The sequence below is a fragment of the Neltuma alba genome, unplaced genomic scaffold, assembly GCF_004799145.2.
Source record: "Neltuma alba isolate B1F8T4 unplaced genomic scaffold, ASM479914v2 tig00002423_pilon, whole genome shotgun sequence".
Taxonomy (NCBI): domain Eukaryota; kingdom Viridiplantae; phylum Streptophyta; class Magnoliopsida; order Fabales; family Fabaceae; genus Neltuma; species Neltuma alba.
This window is the reverse complement of record NW_021632856.1, coordinates 1,003-18,670: the sequence shown is the minus strand read 5'-3', so window position 1 is coordinate 18,670 and position 17,668 is coordinate 1,003. Positions and strand designations below refer to the sequence as shown.

Below are 17,668 nucleotides of genomic sequence, written 5' to 3'. Positions count from 1 at the left end.
TATGGATAAAATTGAAAAATATCATAAATAATTCTTGAGATAACTTATGAGTTAATAATTTCTCCTATTAAGGACAGGAGAGGGAGTATGTCTAAAGCTAACGCAAACAATCTGACTTACTATTTTTATCAAAACAAAAAAAAAGTCATTTTTAACTATTTTAACAAAACCGAGAATTAGAGAAATTGATTCATTGAATATGTTTTAAATTTAAGAAAATTTCACTTTTATTCTTATTAATGGATTTTGAAGGAGAGAAAAATACTACAAGTCACACTTAATAATAAATAGCTATTGATTAGTCTTTTAAGCGAGTTGCATTATGGGGTACAAACCAAAGAATTCTTCTAGAAGGCAGGTGACTGGTCTGCCTAGCGAAGGGAATACGGTGGAATTAAATGCATTGGACCTGACCCCAGGGGAAAAAAAAGGATAGATAGGATTTGAAATACACCTGAGGAAAGAAACAAAGCATCCAAAACATTAAATGGAGAATCGATAGGGAAATCTGAAATGGTGGAGCTTCTTAAATCTCATTTATAGCTAACTATAAGTGAGGAAGCGTTAGAATCTCAAGTCTTTATGAGCAAATTAAACAAAAATATGCCCCGCCGAACGCTGACGTCAGTGCCCTTGAAGCTATAATCATCTAGGAGTGGTAATACGGGTCAACTCGCGAGTTGCAGGTTGACCCGTGGCGGGTTCAACCCATATGGGTCGAGTTGAAAAGCATCGTTTGAAGACGAAGCTAATCCTAACCCATCAAGGTAGGTTGGTGGGTTGGTCTGTCAACAATTTTTTTTTTTTTAATTTTTTAATCTTTTAATATTATTTTTTATTCAATATTTAAAAAAATATAATGATATTTTTATTTTTTTCTTGAAATATTTGATTGGAAATACCAAATAAATTATATAGGTATTTTTTTTATTTTTTATAGATATAATATCATATATAATAATACAATTATAATAATTTTTAAAAATTTTAAAAACAAAAAAAAAATATACGGGTTAGCCTGCGGGTTGGCGGGCTAACCAGTAGCGAGTTGCAGGCCTGACGATACGGGTTGGCTAACCCGTTATTTTTTGCGGATTGAACCCGTGGATTCAACCCATATTACCAACTCTATCCACCTATCATCCATATAAACACATATTGCTTTTCATGAAACTACCAGTGTGGGAGCTGAGACATGGAGAGCAGGGAAGCAGCCCCGATCTATGGGTGCAAAGAGGACATTCTTCACAACATTCTGGACAGACTACCAGCCTCAACCTTCGCAAATGCCGCTTGTGTCAGCAAAACTTGGCATCGAATCTGCTCTCATTTCCTCTCACGTCCCATGCTTGCTTCAGCCCTTTCATTGAATCCTTCTCTTCTTGTAAGTTCTTCTGCTACTCCTACTTACCCTTCTGTTCACTTTACCTTATTTACGATCTCCTCTTTTGACATTGATTTGCAGGGGGCTGTTGAAGAGGTCACTGAGAAGGTTCTGAGCAAGCCAATTCGTCCACACTTTGCCATAGCTTGCATCAGTGAACAATTCGGCTTAAGAGCCGCTCACCTTCTTGTATTATACTTCTAATATCTCATTTCTGTTTCGATTTTTGCATAATTTACGGAGTTACTAGTGACTTAACTTTGTGAGCACAGTTGAGTCAAAGGCTGGGAAGCAAGACTCCTTTAGTCACTCACATTGGGAATGGAGTGATGGGAACGGAAGCTCTCACAAATCAACTTCGAGAAGTAATTAAAGCTTTTTTCTATTCTGTGTCATGTTCTTTATTCAGCTTTCTTTTTGACAGATGTCTAATTCAGAGTATATTTTCGGAGAAACTGCAGGTGAAATGGGATTACTTTGATTACGAAGGCCCTCATCCTCGCGAGGCTAATGGATTTAGTGATGTTAATCGAGGCATGGTTTTGGTGGTTGGATATGTTCCTGGTCTCAAAGTGGATGCAATACCGTTGATTCACCCAAAGAATGTAAGTTAGATTCATTGTTTGTTTAGCTCTCATGCAATTTTTATAAATAAACCTGACTATTTAATATGAAAGTGAGTGAGAAATTTGTGACGTATGATCAGGATCCTGGAATCAGCATGGTTGATGAGTTCGTGAGACACATCAAGGCCTTTGCTTACTCTGTCTTTGGAAATCACCCACCTGCTGCTATCATAATATTTGGAGTGAGATCATTTTTTTTTCACCCCATGATTAGCTTCTTTTGGAGTTACTGATTAAAAAAATGACATGAATATATTGCATTTTGCTATTTTTCCTGTTACATAGGATCGTAAAAGTGACATTAACGACATTATGGCAACAATGGGTGAGTCACCTGCATGCTGGGAGGAATCTGGTAATATGATGTATATTCTGATTTTGCTGAACAATTCAAGTATAAATATTACGTGGCAGATCAAGCAATAGGAAAAGAAACAGTGATGGCTGGGGATGGTGGAGGCTGCTTTCTGTTCAACAGTCAGAATTACACAATTAATCTTCCTCCTGATTTATACGCACTCGATGCCATCGCCCTCGTATTCGCCAAAGACAGTCACAAGTCTCCTGGTAACACTTTGATTCCATTATTTCTATGTAACTCTTTTGAGTTTATCTGTTTTTCACCAATCTGGTTTTTACTTCAACAGACGTAGGAGAGACTAGGTTTCATGTGGCAATGGCAGGGGGTTTAGTGCCATTTGGGCCAAGGTTTGAGGTGATCGATGTACTCGTCAAAGGTGACATCAAATGGACTTGCTTCTCTGCTCTCATGGAAGGATTCAATACGATATTGACTTTTGAGGCCGTCATAGAAACCCTCCTTGAAACGGTATATATATGTTCAAATACTCATACCACCCCACTCTTCTTCTTCTTCTTATATATGATCTTAAAGTGATCAAAGAGTGTCATGTGGTGAAGGTGAGTGACAGGCGTCCTGATTTGTACATAGGCGTGTCACATGGAAGAAGGTATTACTCAGGCAATGGAAGACTGATCAAGAAAGTATCAGAATCCACCTCGTTCCATCAAGTTCTTGGGTAAGATAATAATGATTCAGAAGGAATTGTGATAAGAGCGAGTGACTGATTTGTTGTTGTTGAATGAAACAGGGGAGAGGGAGAGTACTTTGTGGTGGAAGGAGTAGGGGTGAGAGCAGGAGACACGTTTCTGTTCTACCACAGAGATCTGGAAACTGCACGAACCACAAGTGAAATTGCATCTGAGAATCTGACAAGGCTGAAGCAGAGTTTCATGGGAAGTGAAGAAACTGTTTTTGGTGGGTTAATATTTGCTTGTGCTTCTCGAGGCCAATCTTACTTTGGAACATCTAATACTGATATCTACCCATTTCATGCCAACTTCCCAAGTGTTCCGGTTGCCGGAATATTCTGCAAAGGAGAGATCGGACGCTGTTCTTCATCTTCTTCAAGCTTTGTGAAATCCCATGAGTGCGAAGAACAGGCCCCTCCTCATTGCCCTGTTCATGCTTCCAGTGCTGTCTATTTGGCTCTCTCCTATCTTCCTCCTCCGTGAACACATTTAGCTATATTATATTACCAGTGATTCTCCTCTGAATATATCCATGTGGACTTGATTTTGGATAATTCACTCAAATAGGGGCATCCATAAATGGGCAAAGGTGTCTCCACGTCCTTTTTACTTTGTTTTCGTCTACTTATTATCCCAGTTATAAGATTCAGTCATAAGATTGAGATTTTAACGGTTCAAATTTCATATTTATAAAATTATAAATAAAATATTAAAATTTTAAAAAATAAATAAATGAAATAAAATAAAACTACTAAATTTTAGTCGGTATAAGTTAAAACAATAATAAAAAATACTTTGTAAAATTATTTTCAAAAGCATAAAATCTGGACTGTGCGTTAAACCTTTAATCTTCATAGTTGAGATGGGAAGTGGATGGAAATAAAGAAGAAGAAAAGTGGAGAGACTCTTTATCCGTACATAAATGTTAATTATCAACTAATGGCATCCATATATTTACGATATTTTAATCTTGTTCCGCCTTAGTCTTCATCCATTTGTGCCATTTATTTGCATGAAAATAAAAGACAATATAATGTTCATTTTTATTTCTCATAGGGGTAGAAATATCGGATACATACGTATAGCTTTGTCGCAAGTGCTTTACGCAAATGAATCGTATTGTTTATTACTCCTCCGGTCCTTGATATAAGACCCATTTAACTAATTTGATTGGATTAAGAAAGTTAGGTAAGTTAGTTAATTATAAGAAAAGTGACACATTTTTCCTAAAATACCATAATCATCTTTTTTAATACCCCCTCTCCCTCTTCTATTTGATTATGGTTGAGGGAGTATCTATAGGGGTAATTTAGAGAAAATTGATAAATATGAGAAATGGGCCTTATATTTAGGACCAAAACCAACTCAAGAATTGGGTTCTATATTAAGGATTGGAAGAGTATAATATAACTGGTTTATATTATACATATATATATATATGTATGTATAGTTATAATAAGAGCTAGATGAGGCTCACCCATTCATTATACAAAATCCATGATTAAAGAGGATACTAACAAAAAAAATTAAACCTATAGCTAACAATATATATATTTATATAATGAAGTATTAACAATAATGCTGTTATAACGAAATAAAATTGGAATTAAAAAAAATATGCTGTTATAATGAAATAGTATAGTAATCAAACAGATCTTATATGTATAGAGTCTTAGCAATGATTTGTATAATGAATAGGTTTTCATTATAAATGTTGAAGATATATTAACAATAATGCTTATATTTTTGACAGATAAGAATTTAATTCAATTTCAGAATTCCAAAATTTTGCTGCGTCACCACGCACCCAAACTTAGGAACAAGACTTGAATCATGAATAGTTGAATACAGAGGTGTGCACGCAACGACAATAATAAAATGAATGCACCATGATTGAACATTAAAATATTACTATAAGAAAGCATTTCTATACAGTGATACAATACTTTTAGTTATATTATTAAAGGAATTTTTTATTATTAATTCCATAAGAATATCGCCTAGCTAGAAGAAAGGCTCGTCCCCTATGATAAAATCAAAACTCTATCTTTTACTCAAAAAAAAAAAAAACCCTATCTGCATAACCTGTTCCCCACCAACTTTTCGATCACTATTTGTCGAATGATTTGGCAAGGTTGTGTCATATTAATCTCATATGGATACCAATGAAACATCATTCTTCAAGTATAATCTCAAAACAACAATAATAATAACGAGTAATAGACTTTATTAATTTCAATAAACTCTATTGTAATGATAAATAGCTATTATCTCTTGATTGAAAAAAGAGATAATTACTGTCAGAAAAATATAACTAAAACATAACAAATGCTGTGCTCGCTCTAGTCAAATTTATAAGATCCTAACTATGGGTTCTTAATATAATTTTTTTAAAAAAAAATAACAAAATATTTGTGACTCATTTGAAAAATACTTGTCTTTTTCACTTTTAGCTTAAATAATAACTTTTCTATTTCCCTCTTTCCCGTAATGAACTATACAAATTAAAAGGTGACTTTGGAAATTCGTAAATTTTTTTACAATTAACTAATTCACTAATTTTCTTAATTTCATTATAAAGTAGATGATTAGGCCTTATCAAAAAGGATGGGGGAATATCTTTTAATTTATATTCAATGAAGAAATTAATAACCCTTGAGATTGTTTTAATATCAATACAGCCATATTTATTTGGAAACTATCATATCATAATTATATAAAATAAGTTATTTTATGTTGTGTGAGACAAAATTTCCTCTCACACAGTTACATCGTACAACATACAATCACTTAAAATAAGTTAATTCGATCACTGTACCCAAGTACAACTTATAAAGGAATTAATTCGACGATACTGGGTGATGAAAATTTTTGTTGGAAAAAGAGAGAATGAAAGCCGTAGCTCGATATTGGCACGGCTCAATCAAATTAAAGGACCCAACTCTTGAGAGATTTGATTTGATTGAGCCGTCCCAACATCGACATGTTCTCCCCAGACCTACAGATTTAATTAGCATGAACAAGGCTAGAGAGAATCACTACCTCGACAGAAGAACTCTACGTTGCTTGATGGCCTTTCTTTCTTTGTGTTGGCCTATCAATGAACCGCAAGGTGAAGGATAATGGAGCTTCAAGTAGGCTCAGTTTGCCAGGGAAGAAAGCAGAGGCAATTTATAGAGGAAAATCTGTCTGGAGAAGGTTACAATGGTTGAGACGTCCAAGTCTATATTTCATTTATTATTGCTTATATTTTCCATCATAACTATTTCCAAGCCCACGCTTAGGCTTCCTTCCCCACCAATTTTTCAATTCTTCTTTTTTCTTAATAATGCTTCCAAGTCAGATAAAGGGAATTAACAATTATTGCTCAACTCTACTTCACAATGAATCATTATATATGTACGTACATATCCCTTCGTCTTTACCATATGAGCTATTTGATCTGAGATATAAGATCTTAGTTTATCTGGTCTCTTATATTTATTTTTATTATTATTTTCAAACTAATTTATCTAACTCATAAATATATATAATTTAATATCATGTATGAATTTTAAAAAGATCATGTTACATTAATTAATTGAATAATTTATCGGAATTCATCAATCTATCTAAATCAACTAAATAGTAGAGGCAGTATTAATGAGTTCTCATCTTCGTGGTCAGACTCACCTTCTTCCAACAACTAAAAAGTTATGGTGGGCAATCCTTTTTAGAAATTAATAACAAAATGCCACTTGAACTGCTTTAAGACCATGATCCTGCTGCCTCATCATATAAAATTTCAGTGCTGCCACTGAAATACCATAAACCTTTTTCTGATACTGAGTGAAATAGAGACATAGAAAAAGTGGCATATGAGTTATATTTTGTTCCAATAAGAGCCAATGATATGCCATTATTCACATTTGTGGAGTCGCACAAGGCTTCTCAATATGTTGCAATGTCACCAACATGATTTCCCACTGTAGGATTTTGAGCATAGAAAAGGAAACGGACAACTAAGTGCAAAATAATATAATTGTTTGCTTAATATACTATTCGAATTACCATTATTTAACAATATCCTCTCTCTTTTTTATCCCGTCACATTTTCATCTTTTCTTTTCTTTTTAATGTTATCATAAAGGTTTTAGGTATTAAACATAGTGAATATTAAATTGTGTTAGGCAGGCAATTGAAGTTAATATTTATGAGTTGGGGGGAGCCTCTTGAGTTGGGCCTTGGGCCCGTCGGTACCGACCCACCAAATTGTGGGGCCCACAACATGACTAAAGAATGCCTTGCCCTTTAAGTAATCACTATTATTGACTGCATTGGAAAATTGACGATTAGACCGTTCAGTGCCTACTTGTTCTCCATATCACTCCCACCAAACACCTGTAGATCCTTCTACGCTCATTCGCATGCCTCTGTTTTCTTTTTTCCCCTTTTTGGTTAAACTTATCATGCCTTGATCTTCACTTCACAACTTAGTTGACAATTATAGTTCATTTTGAGTAATATTATTGGAAGTTTAGTTGACAATTATAGTTCATTTTGAGTAATATTATTGGAAAATTTTTTTTGATCAAATATTATTGGAAGTTTAGGGACTAGGAAAGTAAATACTAGACAGTTGATTGTTTAAAACATAATATTAAAATTTAACTCTTGTCACATGATCTCAAGATCATAAAAGAATTATTAATGATAAGCTTTCTTATAAATAAAAGACCATTAATTCAACTGAACGTGTAACTTCAAGCCATTAGGATTCAAATGGCCCAAATAAAAAAAAAGCTTAAGAGATCAGAAGCATACTTAGGACCAATTAATTTTGTGAACAAGCAGAAGTTTAAAGCAGCGCTTCAAGTAGTAGGCGTAATTTGATATATTTCTCTGTAAAGGTGAGTATTCGATTTTTTGTTTTGGTTTTCGGTGATAATTGAATTAATTGAAATGTTTCAGCTCGATTATTCGGTTAACCGCATGTATAAAGATGAAAAGTTAATAAAATTTAAAGTTTTTTTTACGTTGATATTAGAAATAACTGGTACATGGAACCAGAAAAGTTTTAGTTGAAGTTGATAACTTGATGTAACATTGACACGTGTAAAAAAAGAGAGCAAATAATATCAAATGAAGCTATCCATCGCCTGTTTTATTTTCTGGGGCCTCGAGAACTGTAAGTGGTTGGAGAATCCTTTTGTATCGTGTTGGATACAAAAGAACGACAAGTCGAAGAGGAAGACAGAGAAAGAGTTTCGTGAAATAAGCAGACTATGGAAGACGCTTCTCTTAATTGATTGCTTGGGTTATCTGTATAAAGTATGATACTTTTTTGACCTTGTATGAAGTACGATCCTTGGAAGAAAGGAACAAATTTCGGAAAAGCAACAAAAGCTCGCTCACTCTCTTTGGTTATTTGGGATTCATGTTTCTTACAAGCAATTCCTTTTCTCTTACAAGGAATAGAAACACCCAAGCCCAAGCACCATATGAACTCCTCAACTCCCAAATATTAACTAATGAGATCTTATAATTAGAATCGAATATAGCATTTAATTCGAGAGCAATTCTGTTTCTTCAGAAGCAAGCAATAGTGCCATGAAATTATAAGCAAGGAGTCTCTAATGTTCCAAGCTCCCAAATATATAAATTTTTTATTGCTCATTGAATTTTACATAAAATAAATGACATTTTGATATCTTACTATCATAAAATTGTGTTATTTTATTGTTTTTTTTTTTACAATTTTCTAAAGAACAATATTTTAGAAGTGTGCAGTTTGAATTACCATACACATACATAATGACCTATAGAAGCGTGCAGTTTTAATTAATATTTAAAAAAAATAAAAAAATTAAAATTATGTTATTTATATCTGTAAGATATCAATATTTCATTAATTTTATATAGAATCTGATAATAATAATAATAATAATAAAAGTACATTTGGGAGCTTGGGATCAGAGGGGTTCAACTGCAATTTGCAGTAGATCCTTTTCTAAGCTAACTGGGCTTAGTGTTTCATGGTTTCATGTTCACCCGGATGATGCTTTTAACTGGCCCAGTCTCTGTAGAAAAGTCCAAGTTAGAATCGGTCTTCCCTCCAACTTGGGCTACTGCTTTGTTCTGTTTATGTCCTTACCCCTTTTTCTTACTCAGCCATTCTATGCATACAAGTGTATTGCCGGTTTTAAACAGTCTTTGGGCTTTTGCTGTGCTTATGAAGCTGAGAATTGAGCTATCTTTAAGGGTTTTAACCAAGCGGGGGATCTCGGCTTTAGGAAAGTCATTCTCGAGTCGGATGCAAAGAATTCAATTGACATGATGATACAGGTATCTGGTGACAAAAGATGCAGCCTACCATTTACGCAGATCAAAAGGTTTATGCAGCATTCTTTGGGGCTACAGGCATGTTACATTTCAAGAGAAAGAAACAAAAGTGGCGTGCCAATTTGTAAAGGAAGGGATTGCTAACCCCTCCTTGTTAAATGTGTGTCCTTCCGATTAGGAGTAAAAACAGGTCAGATCAAGTTTTGTCTTTAATAGGTTAGACTTGTTTAATATTATGCTGGTTTGAACTTGACTTATGGCCTGTAATAGGCTTTTTGTTCCAGTCTAAGCCTATTAAAAAGTTTGTAATTTTAAAATTTTCAAAATGCACAGTAAAAAATACATAGGCTAATAAAAAAAATGTAAAATATACATACTACATAATAATTATTTATTATTATTATCTTTTACTTAAATTTAAATTTTATAAATAATATTTTAAATCTTGATTACAATTAATATTATTAAAAACAAGTTATAATTATATATCAAAATTTTAAATAAGACTATATATAGATACAAAATAAAAATTAAAAATAAGATGAAAAAACAAGACAGGCTAGGCCAGGCTTGTAATAGGCTTTTTGTTCCAGTCTAGGCCTAGCTTATTAAGCTAAACAGGTCATCAAAAAGGCTTGAGTTTTTTTCTATTTTAAAACAGGCTAGGCCATAAGCCATCTGACCTATTTCCACCCTTACTTCCAATATGAGAATCTGAGTGGAAAACGATGTACTCCCCATAACTCGTCTATTTTTTTTGCTAGGGTCTAAAGCCTTCTTTTATATATAAATATATATATCGTACAAGAACAATCCAATGGGAGATAAAACAAATAGCAAAATAAGGTGACAACCACAAAAATTCCGTCGCTTTCTGCATATTATATCCATGCAGTGATGGGCCAACCTCATATAGTAATATACTATATTATCTCTGAAAGCACAAAAAACTATTATGTAAATAAGATACTCCTTTGATTTTTAATATAAGATCTTTTTAACTAATTTGATTATATTAAAGAAATTATGTAAGTTAGTTAATTATAAGAAATATGACATGTTTTTTTTTTAAATATTATAATCATCTTCCTTAATATCGTTCTTCCCTCACTTACTTAAGTATGATTAAAGGATTATCCATAAGAGTAATTTATAAAAAATTGATAAATATGAAAAATATGTTTTATATTTAGGACCGAAATTAACTTATCAATTAGATCTTATATTAAAAAGGAGTATGTTTATAACCAAACGAATTAAGCAATACATAAAATTCTAAAGAAAAATTCTCATTACATAATAATAAATCAAGTAAACCCAGTGCAACGCACTAGTTATAATTTAAGCAGAGATTTAAAGCAGAAAAAAGAAGGCTATAAAATCCAGGACTCACGTGCATTTGTGGTACGCAAGGTTTGAAGCCCGAATTGTGAGATTGGGGGATCCCTTCGCGCGGTTCTTAGCTCGCTGCAAATTTCAGCCATCCATTCGTTGTTTGGATTTTTGGGATGGATTACACCATCACCTTTGTCCTTTGCCCATACATCCACGATGACAAGTTGTTTTAGGACTCGTTTAAAATAGTTTATAAATAATTTTTTAATAATAATTTATAAATATGTTAAAAGAGTTTTATCTTATATTATGTAAAACATATTTAACTATTCCAAACGAGGTTTTAGTAACATTGTTTCCTGTTACGCCTAAATGAAATTTTAAGCTGGAGTTTAATGCTATTGCGTTTGTGTGTCCAGTACTCCAGTGAGTTTAAAAATGTATAAAATAAAAAAGGACGACATTAGGCATTGAGGCTCCCAATTTTTTCCGAGTACTGACAACTCTAATTCAATTAAAACTATGTAACTCATAAATTTATAAGTTCATTCCTATTTTAATTTCAAATACGGTTTAAAATGTTGATATCCGTGATGACAACAATTTTAATAACATGTTTGAATTAATTCCTTTCTCCTTTAGGTCTCCATTTTTGCACGGGCGTATCTTTTTTTTTTTTTTTAGCTCCACAGTCCATCACTTTTGACCCATTTCATTTTCAAAAAAGTCATTTGAATAGTTTAAATTACTTGAAAATTGTTTAGACTGTAACTAAGTGTTAACCAAGCCTAAGATCTTAAATATCAGACTTACTTTATAATGTAATAAATTTTATATTTGTGGGTGCTCTCAAGCCTCACATCAGATGGATGTGTGAGTGTGTTAGTGTGTATAAATAGGACATTCGGACTGTTTGGGTACCAACTGCGTTAGGTGATTTTTTTTTAGTTTTTGGTCTGAAAAAATAAATTTTATATTTAGAATTAAAAAAGTATAACATAATACAAAGATTACAAAGAATCCGCAGCATGTGAGCCGGGGAAAACGTAATCCGAGCATGAAATCTTGAGACAGATGGTTTTTTTTTTTTTTTGACCAGAAGAGACAGATGGTTAATTAGTAGCAATCTAAACCTCTTTAATAACCATTATGGGTTTGGACCTTGGACTTTCGGAGTTACTTTTCTTCTTCAGACAGGGAACTGCTGACGTGGATTGCTCCCATTTACTCGGATTGATTTTCTCGGCTCTCAATTCCCATTTTGCAGGGCTCCTTTCTTTCTTCTCCACATTCTCGCTTCCCTCCCTGTTCCCGCTCGGTCCCCGCCGGTGTGCTTCCCCGGGAATCTTTCGCCGACGAGGTTCCCGAGGGCCATTGTTCCAATTTCCAGATTCACCCCAATCCGTTAACTCCCTCGTCCTCTCTATTTCCGATTGACGTCCCCCGCTATCGAGCTCGAAATCTTCATCGGCGGTTTTTGAATTTATTTCTCTCGGGAGTCAACTGTTTCTCTGTTGTTTTGTTCTTTCTTCCCCCCCCCTCTTTCGATACAGAAGCTGGGGGTTATAGTTCTCGGTGAGTTTCTTTCTCCTGTGTTATCTCGGATTTTTATTTTGGAATATGGCTCCCTTTGGATTCGATGGAAGCATTCCATAATCGATAAACGACTTTCGACACGGGGAATAATTTTTTTCGTCTCTTCTGGGAAAAGAAATTCATTTTTTTTTTGGCCCTTTGCAATACTTTTTCTTCATCTAATTTGAAATTTGATTGTGTATTTTGATGGTGCTATGGTTGCAGGAATTGGACCGGTTGCTTTCGCAGATGGCTAGTCAAAGCAGTTCTTCTCGAAGGAGTCTGTCGTCGGTGCCGGGGAGGAGAAAATCCTTTCAGAATGGAGCCTCTGAGTCTAAGCCCCGGAAATCTCTATCCTCTTCGCGCCCGCCGTATGTTCTTGGGTTGCTATGTTATTTTGAGTTCCCTAACATTTTTGCTAAAAAAGTGAATTTCGGTTCCCTAATTTATGCTTGTGGTTGAGTGGAGATATGGTCCCCGACTTGTTGTTCAATCTTCTCTGCTTTCTTTATAGTTGATTCTGTTAACCTCCCTGCCTTATCTCTTGTTTGGTGAGTTACGCATCGGAGAATCAAGATTTTTCATCGTCAATATGGTCTGAATAATGCTTTGAAACTATAGAGAAATTTTAGAATGAAATTTTTCTTCGAGATATATTCGTCTGAAATATGACATTCTCCGTGGTCTTGATCGTTTGACTTTTTAAGTTTTCGCCCGTGGCTTTGCGCTTACTAGAGATAGATATTCAGGTTGGCAGGTGCCATAATTGCGTTGCCAATATCAGTCTCCAAGATGTCAGTGTTCAACAAAATTATGAATTGGACTTTATATGCGTTTTCTCATTAACTGGTTTGACTTTATTAATTCAAATCACTTCATAACATTCCTCTGGGCTTGGACTTTGATTATCAGATTAACAGGAGAGCGGACAGTGAAATCATTACGACTATCAAAGGCTTTAACCGTACCTGACACAACTACTGTGTCTGAAGCTTGCCGTCGGATGGCTGCTCGCCGAGTTGATGCCCTGTTGTTAACTGATTCTAATGCTTTGCTTTGTGGAATACTTACAGACAAGGTATGAGTCATATTTATCTTTGTTTCACTTTGAAGGAAGCACATAAAACATTTGGATTTTGCACCTGGTATTGTACTCCAACAGATATTAGTTTCTATCTTATTTTGTGGTTAAAGGATGTAGCAACAAGAGTTATTGCTGGTGAGCTTAATCTTGAAGAGACACCTGTTTCAAAGGTTATGACAAGAAATCCAATATTCGTCCTTTCTGATACTCTTGCTGTGGAAGCCCTCCAAAAGATGGTGCAAGGTTGGTATTGTGCAGGGAGGCACACCGCATGCATACCTTTTCATGATTGTTGCTATTTGAAATCTCACCGTTTGAATACAGAGCTGATAGCTGATCTTGTTTGCAGGGAAATTCAGACATTTACCGGTGGTGGATAATGGAGAAGTTGTTGCCTTGCTTGACATAGCAAAGTGCTTATATGATGCTATTGCGCGCATGGAAAGGGCGGCTGAAAAAGGAAATGCCATTGCTGCTGCTGTTGAAGGTGTTGAAAAACATTGGGGGACATCTTCTTCTGGTTTGTTCAACATTCCTTTTTTTACTCTGTGGTTTCTGATCAGGGCGTTATTGGATAAATCTTTATTGTACTTAGTTTCTGACTTCTCAGTTTCTGAGTTTATTTTGGTCACTGTGTAGGCCCTAACACATTCATTGAGACTCTTAGGGAGCGGATGTTCAAGCCCTCTTTGTCTACAATCATTTCTGAGAATTCAAAGTAGGTAATACTTTCTCTCTCTCTGTTTTTTTTTTTTGATTGAAGAAGAATTACCTTATTTGCATGTCTGCATGTTTGCAACTACTGTGCTGGTTCCATTTAACAAGCTCGTGAATTTTTCAGGATTGTAACAGTTTCACCAACAGAATCAGTTTTGACAACAACAAAGAAGATGCTTGAACTTCGTGCAAGCTGTGCAATTGTGACACTTGAAGGAAAATCTCATGGCATTCTTACGTAATTTTTAGGCCCTTAAAATTGCCACCCCTCCTCTTATTTAAGATAGGCTATATTTTGACCCTTTTTTTTTTTTTAACACTGCTGTAATTTCGGAACAATATTCTTTTGTGTTCGTTTATATATTTGTTAACTAAACCTATGCTATTTCAGTTCAAAGGATATCTTGATGCGGGTAATTGCACAAAATCTTCAACCAGAGTCAACTCTTGTTGAGAAGGTAGTTCTTCCTTTCATTTCCGCTCTAACCATTGTTAGATTTTGCCATATGTGTTAATACGATAATATGTACAACCACATCACTCTTCTCATGTACTTGAAGAAAGGAGCGGTGACTCTGAAGTTAATCGTTCTCATTTTTCTGTCTTTTAATATAATTCAATATACTTTGCAGGTCATGACTCCCAACCCACAATGTGCAACCATTGATACTCCAATTGTTGATGCACTTCACACTATGCATGATGGAAAATTTTTACATCTTCCTGTGGTTGATAGAGGTAGCATTCTATGCTCAGGATGGTTTTTCTTTGGCTGAAATGTTGAAGACGTTTGTACATGAGTATTTCATATTTGGCTTGTTGAAACAGATGGCAATGTAGTTTCTGTAGTTGATGTGATTCATGTTACTCATGCTGCTGTGGCAACAGCAAGTCAGGTGTGTTACCTTATACTGTGACGTCAGTGATATCTTTTTAGTCTCTTCGGAATACAAGTTGCTTGAATTTAGATTAGTTAGGCATGAAGCTTGTTTTTATGAGGAGATGTATGCACTAATTTTTAGGTGATTTTGGATGTTTTGTTCTTTCAATTTAAGGTCTATATATGTACTAATACGTTTTTGCTGCATCATTTTGTTTGCCAGACGAATTGATCAGTGTATATATATTCCATTCATCTTAATCTGAACACACGCAAATGTTAATCTTTATAAAGACTTTCTTTTTTCCTAAATTTCAAATGCATGTTCATTCTAGTCTTTGCTGTCATCGGCTTATCATTTGTTTTTTGGTGACCATTAAATAATCACTATAATAACATGTGATAACTTTTTCCTGAATAGCTTTTGTGATGTACTGTAGAAACTTCAACTTTTTCCCCAAAAGTTCAGTATGTCATTGTTTTGTTGATCAAGTTTCCCTTTATGCCACCAGAAATTTTTTTTTGTTTTATATTTCTGTAATATTAGGATACGACACTACTTTTCGTTTTACTTCTTAAGCAGGTTGGAAATAGTGGCAGCTTTAACACTGAAGCTGCAAGCACCCTGATGCAAAAATTTTGGGATTCAGCCATGGCGTTAACTCCAAACGATGATGATGATGACACCAGAAGGTTATATACACATTGTTGGTGCTAGATTCCAATTTTTTAATGCACTTGTTAGTTAATACTCACATTTTATCAATAATGTGCCAGTGACGGTTCCTTGAAATTGGCTTCTGATGGAGGAGATACTGCAAAGTCTCTTCCTTATCTTTCGTCAAGCATGACAAATACGTTTTCCTTCAAAATACAAGATAAGAAGGGACGGATGCATCGATTCACATGTGGTATGCAATATTGTGTTGCAGATTAGAGGGCTTTGAATTTAAGTGCAGTCTTCCTGTTATCTTTGACAGCATTCGGAAGGTGGTTTCAGCCTTTTGTTTATTTGTTCCCTGTGGTTCTTTCATGAGTCTCACTCTTGAATCTGGCTTAATCTTATTTCCCTGTCAAATTGATGTGTAAATCTATATTTATTGTCATGTTCAAAGATCTGACCTTGACAGTACCGTTGTTGTAAACTAGATCCTCTTTTGATTTTGTACAAATAATCATTGTTTGATTAACTTTACATGGTTGCTTGCAAGTTCAGATACTCGGAATTTGACAGAGGTTATAACTGCTATCATTCAGAGAGTTGGTAATGAAATTGACCCGAACAACCTGCCCCAAATTCTGGTATCTTTCGACCTTTCAAGATATAGTATTCCTCTAGTCCTTATATAAGACCTATTTAACTAAGTTAATTAGATTAAGGAAGTTAGGTAAATTAGTTAATTATAAGAAATATGACATGTTTTTCCTAAAATACCATAATTATCTTCCGTAATATCCTCCCTCTCTCTTCTTCTTGATTATGATTGAGGGAGTATCTATAGGGGTAATTTAAGAAAAATTGATAAATATGACAAATATGTCTTATATTTAGGATTACAATCAACTTAATAATTAGGTCATATATTAAGGACTGGAGGAGTATTTACTATTGCATGGTTAGGCCAATATCTTCTTTTTCCCCTGATGCTAGCCGGTTAAATTTTTGCTTGTAGTATGAAGATGAAGATCATGACAAAGTTATATTGGCTTCAGATAGTGATCTTGCTGCAGCTGTTGACCATGCAAGGTCGACAGGCATGAAGGTATGTCTGGATCTGATTTCTGTCCAAATCTTGTATGGTTTGATGTTCTGAAGGATGCTTTGCTTTTTGACCCGAACCCAGAAAGATCCGCAGATTGCTCCCAACACCCCCCCCCCCAAAAAAAAAAAAAAAAAGCGAACAAAACAGAGAGATAGGGAGCGAATTGAGATGGAATGGTGGGTGTATGCCTGAAAGGATTGTTGACTTTGTGAAGATAAATTTTTGCAGGGATTGAGATTGCATCTGGACTACCCAGGAACAACTGGTCGTCGGAGGGGTTCTGGCTCGGGAAGCTTGGATTACGCTAAAAGTTCAGATGCATGGGCTTCAGCATACAGCGCTGTTGCAGCTGGAGCTGCAATTGTGGCCGCCGGCTTAGGCTTGTTAACATACGTGAAGCGTACTTCATGAGAATGAGAGGAGCAGAACGGAATCTGGATTTGAGTTCCAGTAGAGACCAACCTGAAGTCGAATCTGGAACGCTGGAGCAGTGCAGTCTTTGCGCTTGCCACTCTGTATGCTAAATTTTTGTACGAGCGTATCTGTTTATACATGAAAAATCCAAATATACTTGTCATTATTTCATTCCGATGCTCCTTATTATGTACTTTGGGATGCATCATCCTTGGATGCTTTGTATACCGAAAACAAAGGATGTGCAGCTTTAAGATTGCTGGGGATTGTGTGCAAGGAATAAGTAAGAATAATCAAGAGGTTTGGCTTTTTTGTTTGGCATTGTGGGTTCTTAAAGAATCATTTGATCAGTTTTTGAATTGATTGACATTGATAATTTATCCTTGATTATTGTCCTTTTAGTGAAAGCACATGTCACGACCAACAGTTTCTGTATATGCCCCGCAAAATGACATAACCAGAAATCGAAATTGCTTTCCGCTGGGATGAAATAATGCGCAAGTGTTTCCCTTGATT

General features: G+C 34.9%; 2 protein-coding genes across 3 annotated transcripts; both read left to right on the top strand.

Annotated features, from left to right (window-relative positions):
- The first annotated feature begins 1,195 nt into the window (after positions 1–1,195).
- On the top strand, positions 1,196–2,908 carry LOC114727019 (F-box/LRR-repeat protein At5g63520-like). Its single transcript, XM_028913729.1, has 8 exons — positions 1,196–1,384; positions 1,466–1,573; positions 1,657–1,749; positions 1,846–1,989; positions 2,091–2,192; positions 2,296–2,335; positions 2,425–2,577; positions 2,658–2,908. Exons 1-8 carry the CDS (start codon positions 1,196–1,198, stop codon positions 2,906–2,908), a joined length of 1,080 nt encoding a protein of 359 aa, XP_028769562.1.
- Positions 2,909–11,981: 9,073 nt separating this feature from the next.
- On the top strand, positions 11,982–17,420 carry LOC114726987 (CBS domain-containing protein CBSCBSPB5-like). 2 transcript variants are annotated; one of them, XM_028913700.1, is made up of 15 exons: positions 11,982–12,294; positions 12,520–12,665; positions 13,207–13,372; positions 13,489–13,621; positions 13,728–13,898; positions 14,018–14,096; positions 14,220–14,333; positions 14,487–14,553; positions 14,728–14,833; positions 14,924–14,991; positions 15,559–15,668; positions 15,753–15,886; positions 16,192–16,277; positions 16,649–16,738; positions 16,967–17,420. In XM_028913700.1, exons 2-15 carry the CDS (start codon positions 12,544–12,546, stop codon positions 17,147–17,149), a joined length of 1,629 nt encoding a protein of 542 aa, XP_028769533.1. In that variant the 5' UTR covers positions 11,982–12,294; positions 12,520–12,543; the 3' UTR covers positions 17,150–17,420. The 2 variants fall into 2 exon arrangements, with proteins under 2 accessions (XP_028769533.1, XP_028769527.1); XM_028913694.1 differs by having other exon boundaries at positions 15,556–15,668.
- Positions 17,421–17,668: the final 248 nt, after the last annotated feature.

What these genes read in the sequence shown, in the direction of transcription:
- LOC114726987 (XM_028913694.1), top strand. Translation starts at nt 12,544, where the DNA reads ATGGCTAGTCAAAGCAGTTCTTCTCGAAGGAGTCTGTCGTCGGTGCCG. An exon ending in CTATCCTCTTCGCGCCCGCC is followed by an intron (nt 12,666 to 13,206) that starts GTATGTTCTTGG and finishes TTTGATTATCAG; the next exon opens with ATTAACAGGAGAGCGGACAG. An exon ending in GATGATGATGACACCAGAAG is followed by an intron (nt 15,669 to 15,752) that starts GTTATATACACA and finishes ATAATGTGCCAG; the next exon opens with TGACGGTTCCTTGAAATTGG.
- LOC114727019 (XM_028913729.1), top strand. Translation starts at nt 1,196, where the DNA reads ATGGAGAGCAGGGAAGCAGCCCCGATCTATGGGTGCAAAGAGGACATT. An exon ending in CATTGAATCCTTCTCTTCTT is followed by an intron (nt 1,385 to 1,465) that starts GTAAGTTCTTCT and finishes ATTGATTTGCAG; the next exon opens with GGGGCTGTTGAAGAGGTCAC. An exon ending in CGACATTATGGCAACAATGG is followed by an intron (nt 2,336 to 2,424) that starts GTGAGTCACCTG and finishes ATTACGTGGCAG; the next exon opens with ATCAAGCAATAGGAAAAGAA.